Source organism: Biomphalaria glabrata, chromosome 7 (genome assembly GCF_947242115.1).
Source record: "Biomphalaria glabrata chromosome 7, xgBioGlab47.1, whole genome shotgun sequence".
Lineage (NCBI taxonomy): Eukaryota > Metazoa > Mollusca > Gastropoda > Planorbidae > Biomphalaria > Biomphalaria glabrata.
Genome location: NC_074717.1, coordinates 34682206 through 34710072, shown reverse-complemented (window position 1 = coordinate 34710072; position 27867 = coordinate 34682206). Strand labels below are relative to the sequence as shown.

At 31.6% G+C, this 27867-nt stretch overlaps 2 protein-coding genes across 2 annotated transcripts in view; one reads left to right on the top strand and one right to left on the bottom strand.

Moving 5' to 3' along the window:
* LOC106053726 (RING finger and SPRY domain-containing protein 1-like) overlaps nucleotides 1-20327 on the bottom strand; it is a 58161-nt gene extending 37834 nt beyond the window's left edge. The window contains exons 1-7 of the mRNA XM_056036172.1: nucleotides 20186-20327; nucleotides 17098-17419; nucleotides 15513-15745; nucleotides 10080-10183; nucleotides 9395-9560; nucleotides 920-1046; nucleotides 709-767 (exon numbers count right to left, since the gene is read on the bottom strand). Of these exons, the coding sequence (XP_055892147.1) occupies nucleotides 709-767; nucleotides 920-1046; nucleotides 9395-9560; nucleotides 10080-10183; nucleotides 15513-15704 (648 nt within the window). The 5' untranslated portion in view covers nucleotides 15705-15745; nucleotides 17098-17419; nucleotides 20186-20327. The remainder of the gene's footprint in view (nucleotides 1-708; nucleotides 768-919; nucleotides 1047-9394; nucleotides 9561-10079; nucleotides 10184-15512; nucleotides 15746-17097; nucleotides 17420-20185) is intronic.
* Nucleotides 20230-27017, top strand: LOC106053730 (uncharacterized protein CFAP90-like). The gene is made up of 4 exons (XM_013209328.2): nucleotides 20230-20367; nucleotides 20497-20698; nucleotides 23596-23715; nucleotides 25342-27017. The coding sequence occupies exons 1-4, from the start codon at nucleotides 20327-20329 to the stop codon at nucleotides 25498-25500; spliced, it is 522 nt and encodes a 173-aa protein (XP_013064782.1). The 5' UTR covers nucleotides 20230-20326; the 3' UTR covers nucleotides 25501-27017.
* The last annotated feature ends 850 nt before the right edge of the window (nucleotides 27018-27867 follow it).

Sequence of the window (27867 nt, the reverse complement as noted above, 5' to 3'; positions counted from 1 at the left end):
ACTATTTATAAGCATCAAATAATGAAAATTGATTGACTAATTGGATAACTTTTTGATTGATTCATGTGTTGTGATTAACAATGAATAATTGTGCAAAGTTTTAATTTGATATGAGATTGGGAAGTGGGAGAAATTATGTACAAGATTTCATCCAGACAGAGCGAATTGATATCAGCTTTGTAAAAACATAACTTTATTCTTATACCTCAAAAACAAGTGATTTATTAAAGTAAAGTAAAATATCCCTTTAGACCTAGTGACCTATAGGGCTGATGATGAAAGGTTCTCTGTTTCTATAGCTGATGGTCAACAAAGGTGTCATGTGGCCAGCATAATTACTGATCCCCTTAACTTTCCCCTACTAATGTCAGGTACTCATTAGAGTTGGGTAGGGGCATCCTAAAAATACAAATGAAATACAAAATCTTAGTCTTCACCAAGAGACTCTTTGATTTAGAAGCCAGCCCAGCACTTTACCAGTCAGCCATCATGCCCCCTTAGTGATTTATATCAAGACTAATATATATCAGAAGTTGTATTGAACATAAGAATTTGATCAAAGAGTTACATTTCAAATTATCTGCTCCATGTTCTGCAAAATTATGAATGGCAACTTATACTTCTATTTTTAAACTGAGTAAAACTTGCTGTAATTTAAGCACTAGCAAGCTTTGCATCAAAACAATAAACAAATAATCTTTAACTTACCAAATGTTGTATCAAGAAAGTCAATATGTCCGATGTTAAAAGTGATATGCTGTGTGGACCTACATTTGATAAACACCAAACAAAAAATGAAAAAACTGCAGCAAAATCAAAGGTAAAATAGATGTTTCAATTTTTAAAAACTAATACTGACATTTTAGAATGATTATTTAATTTCTTAGCATTATATAAATGAAAGAAATATCCTAGTGACCTGCTAATTTTTCTGCTAAACACCCCAATAAGACACAAATGTTCCTTTTCTGACAGGGTTTGCAATATGTTTGAGCTAATTCCATCTCAGCAAGGTTTAGATGGCTTTTCAATTCTAATAGAGCATCCTATAAGTAAAGAAATAAAAGAAAATTTCTTAAACAATGCATATATTAGAAAGTAAATAAAGACTATTAAATATTGCCAAGGAAAAAAAGCATTGACAAACCCATGTAAAAGCTATCAACTAGCACATGACTATGTCATCAATTATGCTAAACACTTTTTTAGCGCACTTATTAAACTTATTTAAATAAAAATAAAAATCATCATCATCATCAATCCCTTGACTTTTGTCATAGGGGTGCTGTGACAGTACGCATAACCAATGCCCTCCACTTTTCCTGGTCAGCAGCTGTTCTTAGCAGGATATCAAGAGAGGCTGGTCCATTCTACTACATTATCCAGCCAGCTTTTCTTTGGGTGACACTTTCTTCATGCTCCCTCCATTGTAACTTGAAGAATTACTTTTGGTAGTGAGCCATGTCTTACAATATAACAAAACCAGCTCAGCTTTTATCTCTTCACAGTATTGAGTTCTTCCTTTTTACCAGCCAAATTGTTGACTTATCCTAAATACACATTACAAACTTATATAAGGGAGACAATCAAGATAATAATATTTTAGTTGCATAAGATTAGTCTCAGTTAGTTTCCAAACACTAAATTTCATTGAAAGACAATTTAACATAAGAATTTGGAGAAATTTAAGCAACTAATCGACCCACGGCGTAGCAAAGGCTTTAGGTCAAAGAAAAAATTGTCATTTTGGGGTGTCATTCAATATGGAAAACGCCAATCCTATTGCATTATGCAATACCCATAATTGTGGAATCTGATGCCTCAAACTAATGAAGAGTTACCTGAGGTCAACAATTCTCGTAGATAGATTGAAACATTTTGTAATTCTTGCTATTGAGCGTGATCTATGTAGGAAATAGAATTTTTATGATATACTGTATGACTTCACTACACGCAAGGCCAAAACTTGGCCCGCAAAATCTGTTTTGCATAGGGCCCCAGAACGGTTGAGCCCGCCCCTCTATTTAGTGCCGGGTGAATACAGAGTAGATTACTTGTCCCCCCTCCTTTTTTTTCGCGCTAAAGTTACGTGGGGTAGAAATAAATAAAAGAGTGATCTTTCCACAATGTCTTGGTCACAATGGTTAAGTCCGGTCCTGCTATTTAGTGACTGGTGAATACTACTCCCCCCCCCCCCTCTTTTTTTTTCCATCAGGTAACACTAGTCCAACTTGCAGAAATAAAAGAGTGATCTTTCCTTTACTTCTTGGTGTCCAAACTGTTGAGACATGAAGAGAATTATATTAAAGTAATTTATTCAGAAACATCAAATATACATGGAAATATGACTGACAAAAAATACAGCAAATTATAATAATAATAAATGAAACCATGAATAATAATACTTCAATTCAATAAATAATTCAATTTTGATGATTTGAAATAGAAATTTACAACATTACTAAATGCAGTGCAGGAAAGTAGCCCAAAACACATCTCTGGAAACCACACAATGAAAGTGATCAAGGCTTTAACAACTTTGTTGTTCAATTTTGATAAAATGATTTAATATGGCCAAACTGCTTTTGCTCTAAAGGGGATTCAATCCTTTTTAACACATTTTATTCATCTAGCAAAATGCTCTTGACATAGTTATCTTAGCTTTTACAGTATGTAGCATAACCCATCATAACAGACCATCCTATGAATCAACAGTTCCGTCAAAACATTAACATATTTAACATTGCTTACTAAAAAGTAATTCATGTCTTTAAAATCACCACTGATCAAACGTTAACAAGGTCAATACATTTTAACTAATTGAGAGACTACTTTGTTGCTAAATAATTGATATTTAAAAAAATAAAGATTCACCATTAGCACAGGACAATATTTTCATTTGTATTAGTTTTTTCTATGATGTAATTTATGGCTGCATTAGCTCTGCCCACTAACGGAAACATCATATTTGTGATACATTTTAAAAATATTTTATTTCTTTTAGCATGAAAGTGGTTCACATATACTTATCATTTCAGCATTTTTTTAGTAGGTTAAAAAATAAATGGTCAACAAATTTATTTGTGATTTAATATACTGATTCAATAGGATATGAATATTCTTGAAGGAGTTATAATAAGTACTCAGAATGTCTATTCTTAGAATTGTTCAGTGCTTTTTTCATTTCTGAGTGTGACAACATTTTGATGGTATGATGTGTTGTCATGCCGGGGATTTTACTTGAATTCAATAGTTAACAAAACTGACGATCTAGACTCACAAATTAATTATTCTTTGATAAAACAAAACTCTGGAACTTTATTTAAATATAACGTAAGTACAGTTTATGTACAAATTACAAATCAATGAGCATATTACAAAGGCTTTTCAAACAGAGCTCTTAGAAACGTGACTGACTACCAAGGCATTATTTTATCGACCGACTTTTCTTTCTTACCACCGCCAATTCTCTGGCGCTAACTCTTTTCAAAAATGTCTTTGTTTAAATTCAAATCAACCAATAGATTTCAAACATACTAATTATGTCCCTTGGGTAAATCCTGACTTGAATGTCAAGTGTCTAAATTTGAGGATTAAATCCCGAGACTCATGTCGAGGGCTTATATTTCTTTCAAAAGTGAAATGTACAAACAATTCTATAATGTAATCTGTGACATATTACCCCCCTCTCCATTTAGCATTTGTATGGTAATAGAAATGCTCATATGTATTAAAATATTTAAATATACACAAAATACCATACATGAGATTATAGAAAAATGGTTGAGGTAACATCTGACAAAATAAAGTCAACTTGGAGATAAAAAATATGTAAATGCAGTGAATAAAATTATTGATGACTTTGAACACCTGTCTCACTATTCAAGTGGTTATGAAAATGAGACAATGCTTGTCATGAACAATATCAAAAGTTGTACAAAGCATAATACTTGGATAAACTAAATCTTGAATTGAATAGGTTACTTCTCTTCATGGTGCCTTATGATGAAATTAAAATATGACATTATAACTCATTTGGTTAGTACTAATGTGAAAATGTGTACATGGAAAAATATATTGCATATGAAAAATTGACATAGAAAAAAAATAATTGTGATAGTACATGACAATCTTCTGAGAAAATAATACTCAATGTGATATAAATCTCAATATGTGTGAAGCAATGAAAAATTCCAATTGTCTGTCATGTATCTGTACTATTATAGTAGGATATATGCAATAATATTATACCTGAAATAAAATGCTCATGATTTAAAAATTAAAATGTCTGATGCATGTCATATGCAAAGATGCTGAAACATAATAAACAAAGTATCTTGAATGAGTGACCTTCCTCAGTGGGTTGCTTGGTGCTGAAAAAAATGTAACATAATCTGATATAGAACTCCTGTGGAAAATGAGTAGACAAATTAATTAATTAATTAAATATAACTGGATAATGTTCTTCCTTGACGAGTATGAATGATAATGGATCAAGTGGCACTAAATATGCTATAGTACATATGTAGAGTAGAAATGTAAAGTTCGGAACCCTTCTGAATTGCCGACATGGATGTGCATGTGCGTTTTCTAAACTTGAAGAAAAGGTCTTTCAGTTTATGAAGCTGTTGTCTCCATGTCATAATGATCTCACAGATAATGTCTGATTGAACCGCGTTTGAGTTTGGTGAAAATAAGAACTGTCCGAAACCAAAACTCAATTTTCTGGTTGATGAACTTTGACGCTGTAGAACAATGGTAGCAGAATGCTTTGCATTAGAATGTTCAATAGAGCAATGACTGAACAAGTCTGAGTTCAATCGGTCAATACAGCAATGTTGAAGAAGTTCATTTGTTCCTTTCTGAAGAAAAGTTGCCCTTTGAGTGGAAGGAGGATGAAACTTGGTGTTGTCAATGTTGTTGCTCTCTGAGTTTCTTTCAAGTTGCAGTACTGGAAATGTTTCAGAAACACTGGTAAAGAAATCTGCATGGTCTGGAAACACTTTAATGTTCTTCACTGTTTGTAGTGCTATGTCATCCAGAGTGATGACCTTGGGAATGTCAATGTTATTTGATGTTGGTAATAAAACATCTACCTCAGGAATGGGTGTTGATGATGTTTCTTCTTCCTCAGGAATAGTTGCTAAGCTTGTAAAATGTTCAACTTCTGCTTTGATGTCTTCATTATCTGTTTCATGGTAATGTTCAAACATATGAACATGAAATACTCTGGTAAACTTGTTGACATTGATTTCATAAAGCAGGTTGGAAATCTTTCTGGTGATGGTAAATGGACCTTGCCATTTGTAGAATAGCTTGTTACTCCAATCTGGTAACAGTAAATTGACTTGATCTCCTTGAGCAAAATATCTTGATTTCATGTGTTCATGTAATATTCTTTGACTTTCAATGTTCTTGGATGTAATGGCTTCTTGAGTTGACTCACATTCTTTCAAATGAGGAATACTTGTATGAGTGTTAGAGTCAAGTTGCATAGTTTTTCTTTTGTCTGGTATAGCCAAAGTTGATTGAATATAAGTATCTGCTTCTGGTTCATGAGACTTGTCTTGATTGTAGTAGAAATGTTCAATGCATATCATAGTATTTGATGCAGATGCAGTCTTATTCAAGTCTTGATGTATGAAGTCATCATCAGTGGTTAGGGATGGGAAAGTACTTGGTAGAGGTGGGCTTGTATTGTCAGGTAGGGATGGACATGTAGAACTAGTAGCAGGTAGGGATGGACATGTAGTAACTGGGGGTGTCCATGTTGAGTGTTCTTGATTGTTGCTGGCTACTGGACTAGTAACTGGTTCTGTTGCATTCTGCATAACTTGCGTAACTGAGGTAGCCATGTGATTATTTTGGCTAACTTGTTCAGGTGCCAAATGTTCTTGTTGTCTGGACATGGATCTTGTCATTACTGCCAAACATTTTTGACCTTGCTCTATGGCATTTGTACATTCAGCAAGTTCTTGAGGAGTGCATTCTTTAACTCCTTCTATGTTTCCAATGATTAGGTCCACTGGTAGATTGGGTGTTACTAATGCTTTTGTTTGACCACTGAAGAATGGTGTAGTAACATAAATGATGGCCTCAGGTAACTTGCTGACAGTTCCGTTGAATGCAGTGACTTGGACGTGGTTGCCTGTGAAACGGTTTGCGTGTACGAAGCGTTCATGTACTAATGTGGACGTGCTTCCGGTGTCACGAAGAACTTCCACCTTCTTGTCTCCTACAAAGCCTGGATAAAATTTGAGACCATTGGACTTTGCAATGACTGTCATAGTTGAGTGCTCATTGTAATAGCTTCTGTTATATGAGCTTCTGTTTGGCATATATTGTGGTCTGGAGTCCTGTGAATGACTTCTGTAGCGAGGTTTGTTGTTATCTGGTTTATTGTTTCCAGGTGCTTTGTTGAGATTGTATTGCTCTCTATTGCTGTATCTTTGAGTTGGTGATGTGGGTCTATCAAAATTTTGATTTTTGGATACTGCCTGTTTTTTCCAACATTCATGAGTTTGGTGACCCTTTTTATGGCAAAATGAACATTCTGTGGTTCTGCTGCGGCATTGAGACGTGAAATGCCCTAGTTTATGACATTTGTTGCATTTGACTTTGTCATCTGACTTATATCTTGCATTTTTGTCTTGAGCAAAGCAGACAAAATTTTCTTCAACAGATGGTTTGACTGACTTGTTTGGATAGGCTGCTCTATATTGTCTGATGATCTTGGTTAATGTCTGTATATCAGTAGGATTTCTCTCTATAATGTAGGATTGAATATCTTCTGAGTGAGCATGGGTGATGTTGTCGATAATAATATGTTGACGAAGAGCTTGGTAACTTTCTTCTATTTTTGCCATGGATACCCATCTATCAAACCACATTGACATATTAGCTACAAAAATTTGAGGATCATCATTTTGCTGTGGCCTTTCATTATAGAATTTCTTTCTATAGTTGGCTGAAGTTGCTCCGTATTGGCGCAGTAGAGCTTCCTTGATATCAGAGTAAGTGCTGCGTTCATTGATGGACAGTTGTGAGCAAATGTTGACAGCTTTGCCAGTCAAAAGGGTGAGGAGTGAGCTCGACCAATGTGCTTCAGGTAGACCGGATGTTGTTGCTATTTCTTCAAATCTTATGAGATACGAGTCCATATTGTCAATGTTTTCGTTGAAAGCCGATATTTTGTTCATTAATCTGTATTTGTCAAACATATTTGATTGACCTTGAATTGGAATGCTTTCTTTATTTTCTTTATTTTGCCTTTCGAATTCCATTTTTTCTTTTTCGTGTTGCCTTTGTTTCTCGGCTTCTTGCCTTTGTTTCTCGGCGTCTTGCAATTTTTTTTCTTCTAATTGCATGCGTTTTTCAGAATCTTGCCTTTGTTTTTCAGCTTCTTGCCTTTGTTTTTCAGCTTCTTGCCTTTGTTTTTCAGATTCTTGCCTTTGTTTTTCAGCTTCTTGCCTTTGTTTTTCAGCTTCTTGCTCTTGATATTCTTTCTCTTCTTGTTTCTTTGCCCACTGGTCTGGCTTTGAAATTTGCTTTTCTTTGGCAAATTCTATTAATTCGAAGAATCGTTGTGTTCTAGAACTGGAAGCCATATTTAATTTTTTGTTGTTAGTTTCTTGTATTGGAGCAAAATTTATAATATCTGGATTTTGGCTTTATCTCAGATATAATAATAATATAGATCTAATGACAAAGTTCTTGAAGCCTCAATTTGCTAATAAATTCTTGACAGTAGACTTGTAGTTACTGGAGTCGTATGATTGAATATATAGATCTATTGAGCCGAGTACTTTTTACTGGTTTAACAGTTGGTTAAATCTGGTCTTCTGTTTACTTTGTGCTGCACAAATGATTATTTACTGGTCTTCTTTATAATGCCAGTTATTTGATTTACTGGTCTTTTTTATAACGCCAGTTATTTGATTTACTGGTCTTTTATATTGCCAGTTATTTGCTTTACTGGTCTTTTTTTATAATGCCAGTTATTTACTTTACTGGTCTTTTTTTATAATGCCAGTTATAATGTATATTGGTCTTATTCCTTTTGCCAATTACATATAATAATAAATTTCGTGAGTTAGACGTAACTCTAACGAAAATCTTTATAAAAGAATTATCGATAACCAACTGACCTGTTAAACACAGAAATTCTGTCCTCCGTTAAATAAGAATGAAGTTCCTTTGAAGAGTTTTAGAAATTGGTCCTAGATCTTGAATAAATTTCGTTAAAAGTCGTCCGTGAACTTTTATTAGTCGGAGAGTGCCAGATGTGACAACATTTTGATGGTATGATGTGTTGTCATGCCGGGGATTTTACTTGAATTCAATAGTTAACAAAACTGACGATCTAGACTCACAAATTAATTATTCTTTGATAAAACAAAACTCTGGAACTTTATTTAAATATAACGTAAGTACAGTTTATGTACAAATTACAAATCAATGAGCATATTACAAAGGCTTTTCAAACAGAGCTCTTAGAAACGTGACTGACTACCAAGGCATTATTTTATCGACCGACTTTTCTTTCTTACCACCGCCAATTCTCTGGCGCTAACTCTTTTCAAAAATGTCTTTGTTTAAATTCAAATCAACCAATAGATTTCAAACATACTAATTATGTCCCTTGGGTAAATCCTGACTTGAATGTCAAGTGTCTAAATTTGAGGATTAAATCCCGAGACTCATGTCGAGGGCTTATATTTCTTTCAAAAGTGAAATGTACAAACAATTCTATAATGTAATCTGTGACACTGAGTATTGTGTCCATGGAAGGACAATCAATCCACTAAAATCTATGATCTACTGCTGAAACAATCAAGAAAGACATAACAAATGTTAATGTTCACAACAAATCATAGAATAAACTATAAAACGAAATGTTCAAATTATAGCTACACTGCTTTAGATATGAAAATCTGATTGACACAAAAAATAGAAACAATAAATTTTGCTGAATCATCTTAACAAAAACTAAACTACAGCCAGTCATTATGCTAGGATGACATAGATAAGACTGACTTTGCCTCAGGGGAAACATTTCACCTTTATATATATTTTGTCAACAGTTGAGGATGATTAGAGATTAAACCACAGATTAAACAAAAACAGATTGTTCAGATATAGTTTATTAAACCAAATATAAATCATTTAATTCATTATTTTTTCTGCAATCTAGCCTTTAGATTTGAACCATGTCAAGTAAATACTAAAACCAACAAAAATATTCACAAAAATGTTCTGCTCAAAATCTGAACCACTGAATCTGTGCTGATTCTACTAATAATTAAAAAAAAAATGTCCCTCTCACTACTTTGTTTGGACACCTAACAGTGGCTCAGGGCTGACCTCTAGTGTGAGTAAAGGAAGTAATGTTTACCTTTGTTGGTAAAGGACACTCATCCAGTAAGAGAGCGATGACAGCTGGACCTAATGGGTCTTCCATAGGTATGACTCGTATAAGTGATTTGACTACATTCAACCATCCTTGATCACAGTCAGCTATTTTATGAAGTATTAACATTGCAAGCGGAGGTTCTTGGGCACTAAAAAGAAAAAAAACAACTGAATATAGCTGTAATAAAAAATAATAAATCAAAATGTACAGTACATTATATGAACAAGACATATACAAGTTGTAGTTTGATATATAACAAACAAATTACTACAACTATAAATTTAGTTACGTTGATTAGCATAGACTATTTTAAACTCAAGGATTTCTATTACAATATGAATTTTAATATTTTCTAATTAGTTCTTCCTTGACAAATATTAATATTTTGAAATTAATATAATTATTGTTATCACAAACATCATCTGTTTAAAAAAAGAAATGAACATTCAATTCTGACTTTTAGATTTCCGTTCTGACACAGGATATTATTTTTAGATAGCAATACTTTCATCTTAATAATATATTCAAATGATGTTTTTTTTTTTAAATGAATAGAATGATTACAAAAATAATCAACATTTTAAAACTTTACTGTTATTTTAATGAGATAAAAGTGAAACTAATATTAATTTTATTAAATAGTAGACAGACTAATAATATTTCTTACTTATCAACTAAAGTGCGAATAACTGATAGTGTCTCCAATACAAGACGATCTACATCTTCTTTCTCTGCGTCTCGACTCCTCCTACTTGAACTATGATGTTGTCTCTGAGAAACAAAAATATGGAACAGATAAAAAAAAAACAACAGGAAGAGCAATGTTTGCAGGTAAAAGTGAAGATTTAGGAATCAACAAAGGAACATCTATATACTTCAATGAAAAAGTTGATTAATAAAAAGTAGAAAATCAGTTTCAGATGTTCCTTCACCTAAAACCTCGTATAAAATGTCAGGATTTGACAGTGGGCAAGGTTTAAACTCATTCAATATTCCTGATGAGCAACCCTACTTCAAAGTAACCACACAAAAAATATTTTCAGATCTGAACATTAGATCCCAAAATTACAAGTGTGCTTACCACGCTTCTTTTTTCTCAATGCAGATTGCAAGTTTAAGGATAACGTAGATTTATATTAAACATCAAGATACTTCCTAATTATCCGTCATAAATTACTATTAAAACATAAATGGAGTTTGAAACTTTTAGTGCTGAAACAAGTTATGACTAAGACATGTAACATATAATGGTAGCTCTATGGTACCAAGGTTACTGAGAGAAGAAGGTCAAGAAAATTTGGTGAAACAGGGATAAAATCAAATGAGGTCTTGCCAAGTAGCGGGAAGTACAAGCCTTACATCTACCTTGACCATCCAAGTCCCCTCAAAAAACCTTTCAAGTCAGTAGTGTTACCTGTCTTCCTCATCACAACCAAGGATCATGTGATTATATGCCACTCTCTCCAAAAAAAAATTTTCCTCAAAAATAATTCTATTTTTAGGGTCAACACAAATTGGAGCCAGAAACTTCTTCCAAAGACAATTAGACCCTGAATTGCACCTATCTCTCATTAATAGAGTTTTAAGACTTTATTATATGTTACATGTCATGTTATTCATCAAATTATTATTAGTATCAACATTTGGCCAATTCAAACACCACACAGGTAAGCTTATGATATGACCACAAGTATTTACAGTTGCATTGTTTAAAACACAACATGAGTGAGGTTGTACCATTGCAAAGGGTGAAAAAACTATTGAGTTACTGTCTGGGAAAATTTCAAAATGAAATCTAGTTAATAGATCATGGGTAGGTTCTTGGTAAAGATGAATGAAATGTTTTTGCTTTGTTCAAAATATCATTCTTAGTTAGTGAAAGTCACGTCATTTATGCTTTATATATACATTGGGCGAAATTAATTGAATTTTTGTTTCAATCAGGGAACCATTACAGCTAAAGGGATCACACTTCACAAATAAACAGATGCATTAACTGCAATTACTTTATATAAACAGCTCAACACTTTTTAAAAATAAGAAAATTGTAAAATGAAAATCTAGTTCTACTTCTATTTTTTTTTGAGTGGGTGTTTGATATTCAAAACTAATCAGTTTCTATTTAGTTCCATATTTTTTTGCCTTTCTATGCAAGCCTTTTAGATTATTAGCACAGTCCAAGAGAAACTTATGAGTAGGGCTTACAAACCAAAGTTTGACTGTATGTCTACTAAAATTGTAATAAATAGAAACAAATATTACATATTGGCAGATACATAAAATAAAACTGCTAACGTGAAAACACAATTTTGTGTTGAAGAGGTGCACACAAAATAAAAACACCACAACAGGCTAAATGAAACAATAACTTTTGTGTTGTGAAAAATAAAAAATAAAATTATTTTTTTAACTTTCATTTTGATTTATTCTTTGCAATTTATTATTATTATTTTTTTTTATATTTATGAAGATTTAATGAGATTCTTATATTTTAAAATTAAAAACAAATCATTTATTTTAATTAAAAACAGTTAGATGTTAATATCAATTCAAAACCTATACATGTCATTATGCTTTAGAACTCTTTAGCAATATGTTTACCATTAAAAGAAATACAATGAAACTTCCTTGAATGGATTCATATTAGTAACTGAATGCATCAAATTGCAGAATATATCAATTTAAAAAAAAATAATTTAAAACAGTAGAACATTAATATAATGAATATGTTATCTAAGTAAAACTGTATTTTAAAAATACATTTCGAGGTCCAGTTATTTTCTTTCATGCCACATATAAAAAAGATCATTTTTCTTTTAACAAAAGAAAAGTAAAAAAAAGGTTATTTTAAAAAAGAATATAAGATACTAATAGATTAATACTGAAAATAATGCCAAATATTTGACTAACTACTTAGATATTTGCAAAAATGAAGTTTGCACATCTATATTATTTTTTACAGTGAAAAGTGGAAAAATGCTATATTGCCAAAAATGAGATGCATTGTCAACAAAATATTAGAATGACATTTAAAAAAAAGATCGTTACACAAATTTTATGTGTGTGTTTTGGAATCTTTTTGGAGATTTTGTCAATACTAAGAGAACCTATAGTTAGAGAATGACTTCTTCCTGACCAATGCTATACAATCTTTCTCATGCAGTGTTTTAACTGCAGGTGCAGAAAAAAAAATTATTCATACCAAAATAGCAAAATAAAAAAAAAAAACATATGATGTATGATAAAAGTAATAATTACAAAAATAATAGTGTAAATATAGTGTTTATAATGCATTTACAAGATAGTGATAACAATTGTGAAGCATAATGCAGTATGCAGCCCAGCTGCTCTAAGTTCTAGACACAGCTAGCATTTTGAATGAATATTTCTAATTAAATGTAAAATGATCATAACCCAGATATCTGTATAGTAAGATTTCATTGTATAAAAATAAGTCAAGCCAGAAAATTTAACTATAAGCCAGACACAATCCTAAGCGTCTTATTTTTAGCCTATACAAACTGCAAAAAATTACAAAGATGAATGTGTAAAGTTTGATTTGCACCATCAATTATGGAGTTTTGTGCTTAGCTGGTACAATGGCCACTGGATGATAAGCTTTAGTGATTCACAATTTAGTGAACTCCAAAAAAGTAAAGGTAACATTTTTTCAGAACCAACTGTCTGCCACTGGTCATCAAAACCAATAATAATTCTACAATGAATCATAGTGAGAATTGTTTTGTTTCTTTTATAGTTCCTTCTAGCCCAAACATCCTGCAGAACATTGGAGGTTGGCGGCGACCAGGGTTTGAACAGACCACATGACCAGGCAGACATCCAAACCAGTTACTGGAGATGTATAGCGGAGAGCCTGAAATAAGCTTTTGTTCTCTTTAGCATAATTATTGTGTGATTATCAAATAGTTTTGTAAATACTGAATGTTTTTTAAACTGTTTTAAATTATTGAGCTAAGATCAGTACAGCTTCCTATCAATACTTATTTAAAGCAATGTACAATGTGGTTCCAATGCTCCTTAAGATTTAAAGTTTATTACAACCTAGTCCAAAACTCCTGACAACAGTGGATGGCATCAGGTGGAGTCCAAAGGGCATACCACATGACCAGACAGCCATCCAATTTAATTGTAAATAAAATTTGGTGGCAATGGTAGAGAGTGTGATGATGACGGTTCTAAAACTAACATTACATCAATGTTCTACTGCACAGGATAGTTGTATGCAACCATAAAAGGTCATAATCATTGAAAAGATCACTAAAATACACATGGCTTAATATTGTTTCTACAAACATAATTCTCATAAAATGTATTGCTTATTTTTGTATCCCATTAAAGTGTTATTCATGTTAGAAGCCACATGTTAGCAAATATAAACATTAGTTCAAATAACTAATGTCAATGAAACTAGGTCATAAGTGGAAACAGTACCATGAAAGCCGTATAACCTATCCACACCCTGGTTTCTACCCAACAAGTGCCTCTCTGGGGAAAAATCCAGGAAACAATTCCAAAATAAAGAATTTGATTACAAGATAGTTATAATCTTGAAGTTTTAAAGTGAATCAGAAATCTAACAAGTTTTTTAAATAGCTTGATTTGTAAAGATAGTTTTAACAAAAAGGAAAAACCAAAAAAAAAAACCAACAAACAAACCCAACAACTCATAAATAAACAAAAAACTGGGTTGTTTTTAATTCTGAAGATAATAGACAAAACGTGGCTTTTTTTAAATAAATTTTAACTTCCTAAATAAAGAAAGATGTTTTATTTAAAAGGTGTGCTAATGAATTTATATAAAGGATTTGCAAGTTAAGGGTAGATACAGATCGATCAGTTAACAGTAGAATAGAGGGAAAAAAAAAGGGTTGTCTTTTGAGTCATCTAATTATCAATGCCCAGCTCCAAAAAAAGGTGGAGAGTATTTATCTTACATTCAGTATGTTTGCAGTTATGCATGCTATGAAAAAAAACAACACATTTTTTTTGTAAAACGATTTCAAGTTTCATTTTTATGGACAGACTGAATGTTTATGTAATGAATGAAAGACAATTCATATTCTACTGTAAGTACATATTTAAAATTTTTTTATTTTGTTTTTATACATTATGTTTTCAGCAATAAATGGATAAGATATGTGCAATCACTTTTCACTATATCTCTCTTTTGTGTTTTGATAACATGTAGAAGGTTCATTTTCTGCTTTAAAACTCATCTTTTCCTGTTTTTCTAATGTATATGTTTAAAAGTGCTTAAAATGTAATCTTTCCTTTCAGTATTTTTTTTAAAAGAAGTGCCATTTGTTTGCTTCAATTTTCTTCTTTTTTAAATTGTGGCTTTTCCGATGAGCTAACATTTAAAGTGTTTAAACTTTCAATTATAAAGCTTTGTGTAAATATTTATAAAAATTGTCAAAAATAATTTTATCCTATCTGGATACAAACTATTTCCTAAATGTTGCCTCAAGAACTAGAGCTAGGTGACTTGTCCACAGTGGGTTATTTTTCTTTCTCAATTTTATAATTCAAAATTAAAATCACCTTTGGTCCTATAAACATGAGTTTATTTTATACAAAAAGGGCATGCATTTCTATTTAATTTTATACATTTTCCAAGAACAATAAAAAAGTATTTAAGTTTAACCATAACATGGTAGTGTATGAATGGGCCAAGTAAATAGTTCCAGCGGAACCTGAACAATAACTCCAGAGGGAAAGAGTTGAAAAGCAAACATCTTTGAATAGCAATAAAGTTTGGGTTAACAAAGATTGTATGTTTAATATTAATAAGCATTCAAAGATCTTTTATATTTCTATGTACATAGATGTACATATATTTTTTTGTTTCTGAATTATTTTAAGAAAAAGAAAGAGTATGATGCTTTGAAAAATCTGTTTTCTTTTAGCATAAAAATCCAGTTTAATAAAAGTTAAAAAAAAAACATTTGTTTCATAGTTTAGATAGCATTTCATATTTAACAAATGGTTGAAATGAAAAATAAAAACAATTTAAAAACAACAACACATATCCAAGATGATAAAAATTATACAAACAGCTAACATAAAATTTCATACTAACTTGATTATTGTGAGAGCGGTGGTGATGTCTGTGTCGTCTGTTATCTGAAGTGTCAAAACTAGTTGTTGAGGAGCTACCGAAATTATTTTGGTCCCGCTGTCGATTGGTGCTGGCATGAGAACTGCTGTCGCTTTCTTCTGCTTGCGTTATTGGAGGGTCTTGATTTTTATCCTTGCATACACAAGCCCCCATAATATTGAGTTGTTAAAAGGTACTGACACTGAGTCCAGTATCTAATGAAAAAAAAAGAACAAAAAGGAGTAACAAGTTTTATTTAGATAGCATTTATTAAGTCTATAACACAAGCAGAATAGCTCAGAGATTTATCTAAATATAAAGAGGTGCATGTTTCTTACTGAAAGAGGAATGCTGAAATTGCACACATAGAATATATTTATATATATATAGTAAAAAAATAGGTACTCAGTGATGGATTGCCTAACTTTTAAAACTACTAATAAATTAATATTAAATGCTAAAATGCAAGATAAGTAATAATTTTTTCCCCACATTACAATTATTGCATGAGATATATATATATATATATATATATATATATGCAAAATCTAGTTACATTCATTACGCCGTAATATAATAATAAAACTACATGACAGTGCACATATATATACCAGTGATGCCTCTTTAGAAAGGTGGGTTCTGGGTAGTATTGTTAGCTCCCATAGTGAAGTCCAGGAGGGTATTAAGACATAATTATAACAATATTTTGTGTTTTTTTCTTTACATATATTTGATGTCCCAATTCTTGTAATGAATATTCATTATAACTAGTCCATTTTTTAAAAATATTTTTTGGAAATAGTGTTTTTTAGATAACTTTAAAGTGCTTTCAACACCAGAACATTTATTTTTTTCAGGTAATAGTATTGAAGAAGCAGCAGGTTCCCATTCCAGCCAGCAAGGAGTAAAGTGTTTTCCTGCATTATAAACTTCAGAAATGCATTCTCCTGGCATCTAGGATGCATTTTTTCTAATATAATAAAAGAGCCCATGAAAAAAACAGTTGACGTGAAAGGGGATGTGACAGGCTAATATGAATATATTAAGTCCAATAAAGAAGATGGTAGTACTGGCCAATACAATCACATGAGGGACATTCAAGGTATCAAATCAAATGGTAACATAAGCAAGAAGACAAGAATTGTGTTAATGGAAACATTTTGACATTTTTTTCTGAAAACTTGCAAGTCAATATTTCGCAGTTGTCTCTCATAAAAATGATATTTAAAAGATCCTACTTAGAAGATGAAACAATGCTACTTAATATATATATATTTTAAATTTTTGTATGGGTAAAACGAAAAAACAATTATTTTTTGTGACCTTTGAAAAACAATATGACTCTTCGCCACCTCAAATGTCAGGATATCTGCGAACTTTTTTTTTCTTTTAGTACATGTGACTATTGAGTTATTACTAAGGTTTGAGATTACTAAATTTACATAACATCAGTTCCATAGAAGGGGGCAAAATTCCAACAATCAGTACATAAAACAAAATTTATAGAAACATGGATAGAAAATAGTAAAGCAGATCAAAGATTAAAAAAAATAAATCTTTAACATACCTGGAAAATCAGATGCTCCTTTTGTATTTAACCATAATATCAAATATCCATTTGTAATCACTAGAATCAGAAATGGTATTCAAATAGACACTAATAAGTGAAGTTTCAAGAAATTTGATAAAATCTCTTTAACAAAGGCCACAGTGTATTCAGGCAGCCAGTCATCAATGTCTTTCACGAGACATACAAAATCTCCCTCTCTATATATATATGTTACTATATAATAGAAAATCAGGTGAAAATTGTTCAGCTTCAACACATTAAGATTGACCAGCCACAAAATGGAGTTCATACTTGTACATTTTCATTGTTAACACTGTTACTGTTTATAGACAAAAGATCTAATATTTGTGAGGAGTGCACACATAAATTATTGACACAACAAATGCATACAATCATACATTACAGTGTGTCAAATGGTTCACTGGTTAGTGATTAGATCAAGATCTACTTAGATTCTAAATTTACACCATAAGCCCCAAAGGCACACCTGCACAACATTCGAGGTTTAAATCAAAAACATATTTAATAATGAATCACAACCAAAGTAATCTATAACAGAGATTCTAAATCTAGTTAAGATATATTATTATTAATTAAAATAAATGTTTTTAAGATAATCTTTATTTTCCAGACAAATAATCTAATATATATATATATTTTAGATGTCACTAGATCTGGAAATACATTTATAAAAAGTGCACTTGTAAAGTGATAGTCTTAGTAAATTTACTTTAAAGATGTGATTGGCTACATGTGTATAAAATACATCTTTAGTTTTTAGTCTTCTGTCCTGAAGTGTCTCTAAATACATGATTTTACTAATTATAATGCTGTTTAACTCAAGTCAAATGTGAATATTCATTTGTTATAGATCTCATGGCTCTATTTTGTGTCAGTTCTAGTTTTAGGTAGGTCTAGAGATCTAGATATAATCAATTATTCTTAGCATTCTAGATCAGTGGTCACAAACTACAGCTCTGGAGCTGCATGCGGCTCTTTAAAAAAATGTTTAGTTTTTAACTATTTATTAACTTGTATTGTAAGAGATGAGTACATTTTTGAAACACATGCCAACATTAAAGAAGCCTATTTTCGAAAGCAGCAATAGCACAGATAGTTACTCACAAACTTGTGTATCATTATGACCGTCAAATTTCTGTGAGTGTAATATTTTTCAAAGTGCACTAATGAATGTAGTTTTTCATATATTTATTTTTACATCATTTTTTAAGTTGGTTGTGTAACAAGGGAGGGATGGCACATGGGAGGTACAGGTGATTGATATTATTACCACTAAAGGCTCTAACTATGAACTTTTGGATTTGGTGCTCAAGCTCCTAACCTTTGCCAATTTAATCACCTCACAATAAAGAAGTGTGGATTTTAAATTTTTTCATGCCAATTTTGAGATATTGAAGAAATATATATTTAGGTCAAATTAAGTTTACAATAAAACTGGTCTACTTTGGAAAATCTGTAGAGCGAAGATTTTAAAATTATTTAACACCTGGAATGGTAAAAGTCAAAGTTCATCCAAAGAGCCATCTATTTTTTTAAAACTTATGCTTTGCTTTAGCTTAATTAATCTTATATTAAATAAAGGAACCATAGCAGTTTTTTTTTTTTTTTTTTTTTTTTTTTTTGCGGAATTTAGACTTGCGAGAACAAAACATCGCCAATACGAATGGCGGAACGTGAGCTTTTTTGATGATTTTGCAGGACAGTTCCACATAATGCGGGATGGTAGGCATGTCTGATATAAGCTACTTATTGATATTGAATGTAAAGCTTCCTAAAAAAGGGCAACTTGACAGATTGCAACAACTAGAGGAGCATTACCCTTCTCTCTGTCCTGAACGAAGTTTTCAACATTGTTCTGTTGAAACGGCTTCAACAGTCTGTAGAGGAAGGCTCAGAGAAGAGAAAGCAGGCTTCCCAAGAGGCAGATCATGTGCAGAGCAGACCTTCGTTCTATGAAATATCATAAAACAAAGTCTCTAATACTAACAATGGCTAATGATCAGTTTTGTAGACTTTAAGAAAACATTTTTCACAGTAGTTAGACAATATGGCATCCCAGAAAAATTAATCCAGATTCTACAACACCTATACAGTCAATCTAGCTGCTGCATTAAAACAGAAGAAGGAACAACCGAGTTCTTTAGCATCAAGACAGGTGTAAGACAGGGGTGCATCTTGTCAGTATTACATTATAGAAGTTGTAGTTAAAAACACTGATACTTTCATTGTGAACAAGTCAACGTCAGCAGAACAGTGACAGTCAGTGAGTTGTGCTGAGTGTTGAGTGAGATTGATAATACATCATAATACAATACTGAGATTGAAGATTCACATTGATCATTGACTGATAGAGATATATATGTACATTAGATCTAGACTCTTTATATAGTATATAGTCTAGAAGTAAAGTCAAGTGATAGAGAACAGATTCAATAGTTTAAAATAGTTACTAGATCTATTACTGTTAAACACTTTCAGTGAACACTATTTCACAATGATTCAAATGTCAATAAATAATTGTCAATCTGTTAGAATTTGTATGATTGTAACAAGTTAAGAACAAATTCAAATAAATAGAGATCTAGAATCTAGATTATTCTAGATTAAATCTAAATTCTAGATCGAGAGTCTGGCTAGGATCTAGATAGTACTAATTGGGTAACTAATAATAGATCTATCATCTAGTAGATAAAGATAAGACTGATAAGACTATTCTAGATTCTAGATTAAAATAGAACTAAAAAAATTAACAATAATAACAAACTAAAAATTTTTAAGTCACTAAAATCACTTGTCAGACAAAGTCTAAGACACTATTACTAGATGATGTACTGGTCTATCTAGACTCTAGTTCTCTACTACTCTAGTATCTAATGATAATCTATAGATCTCTATCACTAAAACTAAAACTGGGTGTAAGTGTAAGACTTGTCACTAGTGACTAGTCTAAAACTATATAGAATAACTAACTCAACTCAATAAGAATACTTATGAATACTAATAATACTAGATCTATTATTAGTATTATATTAATCACGATAGATCGATTTAGAAATTTCAATACCACGAAGCAAGGGATTTATTGATAAGCACAATGTCACCAGATACTTTTACAAGCATGCTTTTTACACATTTAACTTAGATCTAGATCTAGAGTCTAGTATTCCAAATCTAGATCTAGCCCTGTAATCGGCCTATAACAAACATGAAGGCTGCCATCTTGAATTTTTCGTCCTCACAATCATTGTAAAATTAAAAACTAAATTACATAAATTAGATTAAATAAAATAGTATCAAAGTTCATCAAATTATTGATATATTAAATTATAAATGTATTATATCAAACTTAATTTATTTTACATATATTAAACATAGCAACGGAAAAGCTGAGAGTAGGTCTATAGCAACCATTATTAGCATCAAAATGGAGGACGATACAAAAAGTATAACAGTTGTGACCGATACTGATGTTTTTCATCTGAAAGGAAGACCTTGCGAACTTTCTGCTTTTTCACATATTCCAGCAAATCGTCACAATGTTCCTAAGGAGAGAAACTACTTTAATTCTTATTCTAAAGTAAGTAGATCTAGATGTAACCGTATATAATTAATATATCACACAGTCAGTGACAGTCTGCTTGAGTCAGAGGTCAGAGACTATCTTATCATTTTATCCCCTATTTAAGTATCTTATCAAATACAGATCACGTTACTTCAATATAAAAAAAAAGAAGATGATTACGTCCTATACTATATATATGACTACACAAAGTATTACTATTAGTATATTGAGTATACATTACAGAGGTTAATCTGGATGTTGGATAGTCTCTGTTATTGAAATAGATGCATTTTTTTAATTCTACTAATCCATCAAACTGTTTTTTCATTATATATATATATATATGATGTATCAATCTCAGATAGACAACATGCTACACTACTTTCAAGAAGTAAATCAAGACCTACCTGTTTAAAACTTTTTTAGATTAGTTTGTCATTTTAGCTCTTATGTTTGAGTTTGTAATGTTATCACAGCGCATTGAGCATACATTTTGTTTGTTAACAGCGCTTTAGAAATAAAATTATTATATATAATAAAATTTGAATATATATATGCTTTCTTGATTGTTTAATAGAAAAGACCTACAGGCCTATTAAAACAATTAGGGTATATTGTTTGTGAAATTTGTTTCTAAATATCAGAGCTTGTGAAATTTTACTTCGCCTGAAGTGCAAGAGAGAGGAAGATAGAAAAGATAAAATATAAAGGAATATTTACTAACATGAAAGCCTGGGCATTATTTATGGTTGGAATGATGTTGCCCACACAGCAGTTCCCTCTTCTCCACACAGCTGATGTGTCCAAAGGAACAGAAATATCTGATACATTTTGGGATCAGCAGCAATGCAGGTTCTTCCAGGTTGTAGAGCTGTGTGCCACATTCTGAATAAGGGTCACCAACTCCTAATTTTTCCTCAGGAGAGCAACTGGCACCTAATGAACTATCAATTAGTTTAGAAAGAAAGAATAAAGTTTGATTTAACCATTAGCCAAACCACTAGCACATGTTTTGTTTTGTGTGACTTTCAAAACTTAACATTAGTTTAATCATAATTATTTTACTTAAAACTATCCCCATATTGGTCTCCAAAAAAAAAAATTAAATAAAACAGCAAAAAAAATGTTTTTTTCCCCCCAATTTAAGTGTATTCATGGTTAAAGTATTACTAATTACCCCCCCCCCCTTTTCCCCCCGAAATCACTTTCCCACAAAGATAATACAGATAAATCTTATGTGCTTTCTTGCTTACAAAACTATCAATAATTTTATTGAAATCAATCAACGTTTTTCTTCCAGCTTTGTTTTTGTGGCAAATCGCCAAATTAGTGAGTCGTAAATTTGTAATATGTTACTTTAGTCATATTTTTTAAAATGTATTTCTAACTATCTTGATGGTTTCCCCTCTTGCGCTCTAGCAAGTTTCAAACAAGCGTTTTGGCTAGAGGCAGTGAATTCTTTCTAAAGTGACTAAAACTAAAAAGAATCATAATGAAATGAAAAAATAAACTACAACAATTATTTAGAGAATCTTAAGGTATATTTATAAAATCTAGATCTAGATAAATGTGTACTGAACAATGAAGTAAAAAAATGTATGCTCATAACAGTGTAATTCAAATAAAACCAGTGCATTGAACAATGAAGTAACAACATGTCACATGAGCCTCAGAAGAAAGTGCATTCCTTCAGAGATTTAAACAAATTTAGGTGATTTGATTCAAGCTGGTCTATAGCTTACATTTAATTTAAGAAAGAATGTAGGAGATTAACAAAGTATCAAAATAAATACATTTTTAGTTTACATTTGAAATACTGGTACAATAGTTTTTGTTTGTTCCTGTATATTCAATGTGTAGTTTTTACTGAAAAGTGTAAGGGAATAGGAGCTTATTGCATACTCCTGGGGGAATGTTTGATGCCCCTCACCACTTGATACCCAGTGTGGCCCCACACCACCTGCACATTACTAGCTATGCCTCTAAACTTTTACAATAAATATGATATAGATATAGACATTGGATTGCTAAATTTTAAATAACCTAGTGGCTGTATAGACAGATATAGATCAGTAGGGATAATTGTAAAATTTTCAAACTACATGAATTTCTAAATGCTTTGGAAAAAATAAGTCCAACTCAGCCTGCTCATTGGATTATACGATAGGCAAAACTACTCTTACTGGGTAATTCGTCTGTTAGCCTAGTAGGGTAATTCATCTGTAAGCCTAGTAGGGAATAATTCATCTGTTCATATGTAAATGTAAGAGAGGCCACTTTTATTCCAAGCCCTTTTTGCTTTTCCAATTTAAACATTGATACATTTGAATCTGGTTAATCAAACCACTGGTTTAATATAGGACCATCTTATTATTCAGACCAAAACAAATCCTTTTATGCAGTCGAATGCAGTTAATTGGATCAGCAGACCATCAGATTAGCTGGATTCTTTTGTGCAAACAAAAGTTTAGGACTATTTTGCCACCTAGTCATAAAAACAGATGGATTCTACAAATAACTATTTTATAATTACCATCAATTTCTAATATAAGTACTGGGTAGGTCTTATCTTTGTAAATCTATGATGAGGATCATAAACTCTGTGATATTCTTGTCCCTGAAAAGTGTATTAAAAAAATAAGATAACAAAAAATCCTTTGGATTAAAGTCACAATCTTCTAAATCAAGTTCACCACTAAGTATATATATATATATATATATATATATATATATATATATATATATATATATATATATATATATATATATATATATATATATATATATATACATATATACATGATTCTTTAAATTGTATTTTTAAAAGTATTTTTAAGAATGTACTTCTATGATAGTAATTAGAATAAACAAAAAAAAAAGAATTTATATTTTTTTATTTCGGGTACTTATAGAATTGCTTGTCTGGTTCACGATATGATAGGCAGTTTTCCATACCTGATGGCTACTGCAATAAGATTCATAGAGATGACAGGGAGCATGCCAAGCTAAGAGGACTGCATGTTAATGATGAGGTATCATATTTAGATCTAAATTTTAGCTTTTGCATTAAATTTATGATTATAATTAGGAGTACAGTTTTTATAAAAATGTATATGATAATAAATATTATTAATATTAAAAAGGATGTTTTATTGTTATTTGCTACAATTTAAAGTACAGACTGTTAGATGTATGAACATATATATCATTGAAAAAAAAAGAAAGGAGTGAGGCAGAAGTTATCTTTTCTTATATTTCAAATACGGTGGAACCAAAATAATAATAACTCTCACTAACAGAAGTTCTGCTTAAAATTGTGTCTTTATTTTCTCCTTATTTATAAAAAGTGGATGTTTTAAAGTCATTTACGTCTGGTTGAAATAAAGATTTCGGTTCCTTGCATGCCTTTTTCACATAATAGGTCAGTAGTCGCCTGTTATGTTCACCAATTCTTTAACATGCTACAAGTGATACATTTTTAACATTCCATTGTGTGTGTGTGTGTGTGTGTGGCATAGAGTATGTTACAACATATATTGGTATCAAATGGCCTAGTAAATAAGACTGACAGACTGATGCCTCTCCACACCCACCCATCCACAACACACCAGACACTTTGCTCCTAAGGTTTGTACAACATACTTTGTGCCTATCCCCTCTCCTTCATTATGACTAAACATATGCATTGTGTTGTATAGCAATCTCTGAATTGACTAAATCAGGCCACTAATAATATTTCTTTCTTCACGTCAATACAGTGCTTACCCAATTTTTTTTTACTGTATTGCTTAACAGTCTAAACTGAACTGCATAATAAAATCTAAATCCTTTGAGAAGAAAATACAAATCTCAAACATGAGTCATGAAATTGCCTCATGTTTTTTAAAGACTTCATTAACAAGGGAAGTAACTTTGTATGATATACATATTGTTCATTTATTTCCCTTGCTGAAGTTCTTTTCCATTTACAATTGTTTTGTTGCTGTTTTACATGTTTCTTTAAAATTGAAGATCATTCAATCCTAGCCCAAACCTCATACAGGACATTGGAAGATGATGGCGGGCATGGTTCGAACCTGAGACCATGAAGATGCAATCCAGAGTGCATACTACATGAGCAAGCAGCCATCCAATAAAGAAGATTCCACTTTAATTTTATTTCCCCCTGTGCATTTTCTTGTTTACACTCTTATGCTGGTTTTGTACACTTTTAATTAGCTAAACCCACCAGTCAGCACTCTTTTTGCATTCAACAAAAGAAAACATTCTTCTTTTTTTTTAAGCTTCAAACATGTAAGTTATTTGTGATTATCAATTCATTTTTGAAGCATCTGATAATTTTATTTAAGTACGGGTAGTCATAAAACTCATAGGAACTGGGATTTTCATGCAGTTCAAAAGCATCTCCAGCATACACTTATGAGTACTATACTGCAACAGGCATTTCTTTAGGAGCATTGAGAAGGAAAGGGTCTATATGAGCCTGATTCTAAACCTTCTCTTGAATGTTTTTGCTAGGATGTAGTAATCTTTACTTCTGAAAGGAAGATCTGAAATTTAAAGTCAATGTAAGGAAAAAAATGACAAGATTGTTTTTAAAAATGTAATCATTGAAAATTAATTATTATGCTTTATTTTTATAAATTCTATTACTGTAGGAGCTTCAGAAAGATGTTCCAACACTTTCATCAACTATTTATGGTCAGAAACTTAGTCTGCATGTTGATCATCCTGATAGGAAACATGTACGCATTGGTCATGTTAAATCAGAGTTCTACAGACGCAATGGTCTTCCTGAAGGAGTGCTAAAAGCATGATACTTTCAATACCTAAAACCTTCACTAGCAGGAAGAAAGCATGGTTAAATACAATTTACCGAGTAACACAGCCTTTTAGAAAAATACATTTTAAACCTTCTTTTGTATTGCTTACTTAGCCTCAACCATTTTATCCAAGGAAATTTTTTTGAAAGATGCTCTGCAGATGTTCTGCTTTTCATGAACATTGTTAAAGCATTGCTTTTCTAGGATCTGGCATAAGCGCTTGCTATAATTCATTTTAAAACTCTTATGTTATGTAATTTGTTTCAAAGGTAGATTTGTTATCAAAGTTCACTGTACAGAATAATTTTATAGGAGCTTTAGCTGTATAGATTTATGAGAGCCTTCCATTTTTGTTAGCATCATTTGTTGTATTCATGTTAAATGGTTTTATTGTAAATGATATTGTTACCAATCAGCAATGTAAACATTACATGCTAGTGGTGTAGTGATGTCAATATATTTATGCATAGTAGATTACAAGTAAAAAATGTAAGCTTGAGAAATGTTTTCCTTGCAGTAGAACAGTGATACTGTGTACATAGGCTGGCAGTTTTTAGTTTCTTTCTATCTGGTTATTATTTCTCCATTGAATACTGCATTCTGTTGTTCTAAATTCTTCAGTAGGTATACAATCTGTAAAAAGTTTATGGATGGCTCTATGGTTGTGTAGTATGCACGCTGAACTGTCGTTTGGTTGTCTCAACAATCCCTGGTTCTTACCCTGCCTGCTGCTATCTCCCATCATCCTGCAGAAGGTTTGTGCTAAGATGTAGATTATCTTCGATTCAAACATGTTAAACATATTACCAACAAAACAATAATTCTTGGTTATTCCCCTTGTGTATATTTCAAGATAATGTAATTTGAGAAACACTGATTCTAGAATGATGCCAGTTTGTCATATCACTGTTCTACTGTATAAATAACAGCTCAATAAAACAAACATTTTGGAATATATATTATGCCAGTATGTTGACTGTAAAAGTGTGAAAAATTATCACCAACACTGGATCTTAACGATCATTTTTTGTATTTAATTAGTATAAAAATACTAAAGTAATCTCAGAATTGATGAACTATTTTCTTTCACTTAAATAAGAGCAAGCATCTTGTGTTAATTTGCATTGATTATTCAATAAAAAATCCAGTATTGCAGGTTAAATAAAATTTGAAATCTCTTAGGCTGTCGTTCCTTTTATTGAATACATGTTGAGCCACTCTTTCACTAAGTAGTAACTGTAACCATTATAATGTCTCTTAAAAATACATACTAAACATTTGTACATCATTATCCTTTTCCTACTAGAGACCTGTCACAAAAAACAAATACTGCAGTCTATAGCTAGAATAAAGGCTTAATGAACAGATTATCTTCTTAACACATTGCTTTCACTTGATTTTTTTTCCTGGCCTTCCTTTTGCTTTGCATTTTACATATCTTGGACTGCATAGTCTCATGTATGACATTTTATTCTTTACTAGGATTAAAATTGACAAATTATGACAATCAACACCTGTTCCGATAGTGATTTCTTCTGTTTGTTTTATATGTTTCGGATGTTCCTTCAGAGTTGAAGATAATTACTTCCTAGTCCAAACCTCCCGCAGGACGACGGGGGATGGGAGCGGGCAGGGTTTGAACCCGGGACCATCGATGAATCTGAACGACAGTCCAGCGTGCAAACCGCAAGACCAGGCAGCCATGTTTCTTTGTTATTCCTTAGCTTTTACAATTCCATTATAAATGATTATTTGCTGCCACATTTTGGTCTGATTTTAATTTGTGAGTGTTGGATTAAAGTAGAGGTTTAAAGGCTGCAGTTATATTCTTTTTTTTTTCAATCTTGACTCAGCTTGTTCTTTGTAAAAAGTTCTTGACTTTTTTTGTACCAGTACTGGTTATTTTGTTGTGCTCTAATCAAGATATTTACATCAAAACATCTTTTCCAGGGCTACCACAAGCATTGTTTTTTGTTCATGTTGTGTCAGACTGTGATCTAGGGATGCAGTTTTCCAATGCAACTTTACTCAGTCTTGATTTTGGGTCTTTTATTTTCTTCTTTAATTACACGACAAACAGAATTTGTGTCTCTCATACAAAACTGAATTAAATTATCCACAGGGTAATGCTACCCTAAAAATATGATCTACCGGTATATATAATTTGTTAATGGTCAAACCTTTTCTGCCAAATCTGTATATATTATATATATATACACATAAGGCTAGCATTAGACCGATGATGGAGGAGTACAGTATTTCATGTGACTACACAGTCCTAGCTGCGATCTACATATTTTGCCCCATCCAGCACAGACACAACCGTGGTCTGCCGGAGGAAGGAAGCTGGTCTTTATAGTA

Excerpts from the sequence above, each read along its gene's own strand:
- LOC106053730 (XM_013209328.2), top strand. The coding sequence starts at position 20,327 with ATGAAGGCTGCCATCTTGAATTTTTCGTCCTCACAATCATT. Across the intron at positions 20,368-20,496 it reads TTTTCGTCCTCACAATCATT|CAACGGAAAAGCTGAGAGTA; the intron begins GTAAAATTAAAA and ends TATTAAACATAG. Across the intron at positions 20,699-23,595 it reads ACTTTAATTCTTATTCTAAA|AATTGCTTGTCTGGTTCACG; the intron begins GTAAGTAGATCT and ends GGGTACTTATAG.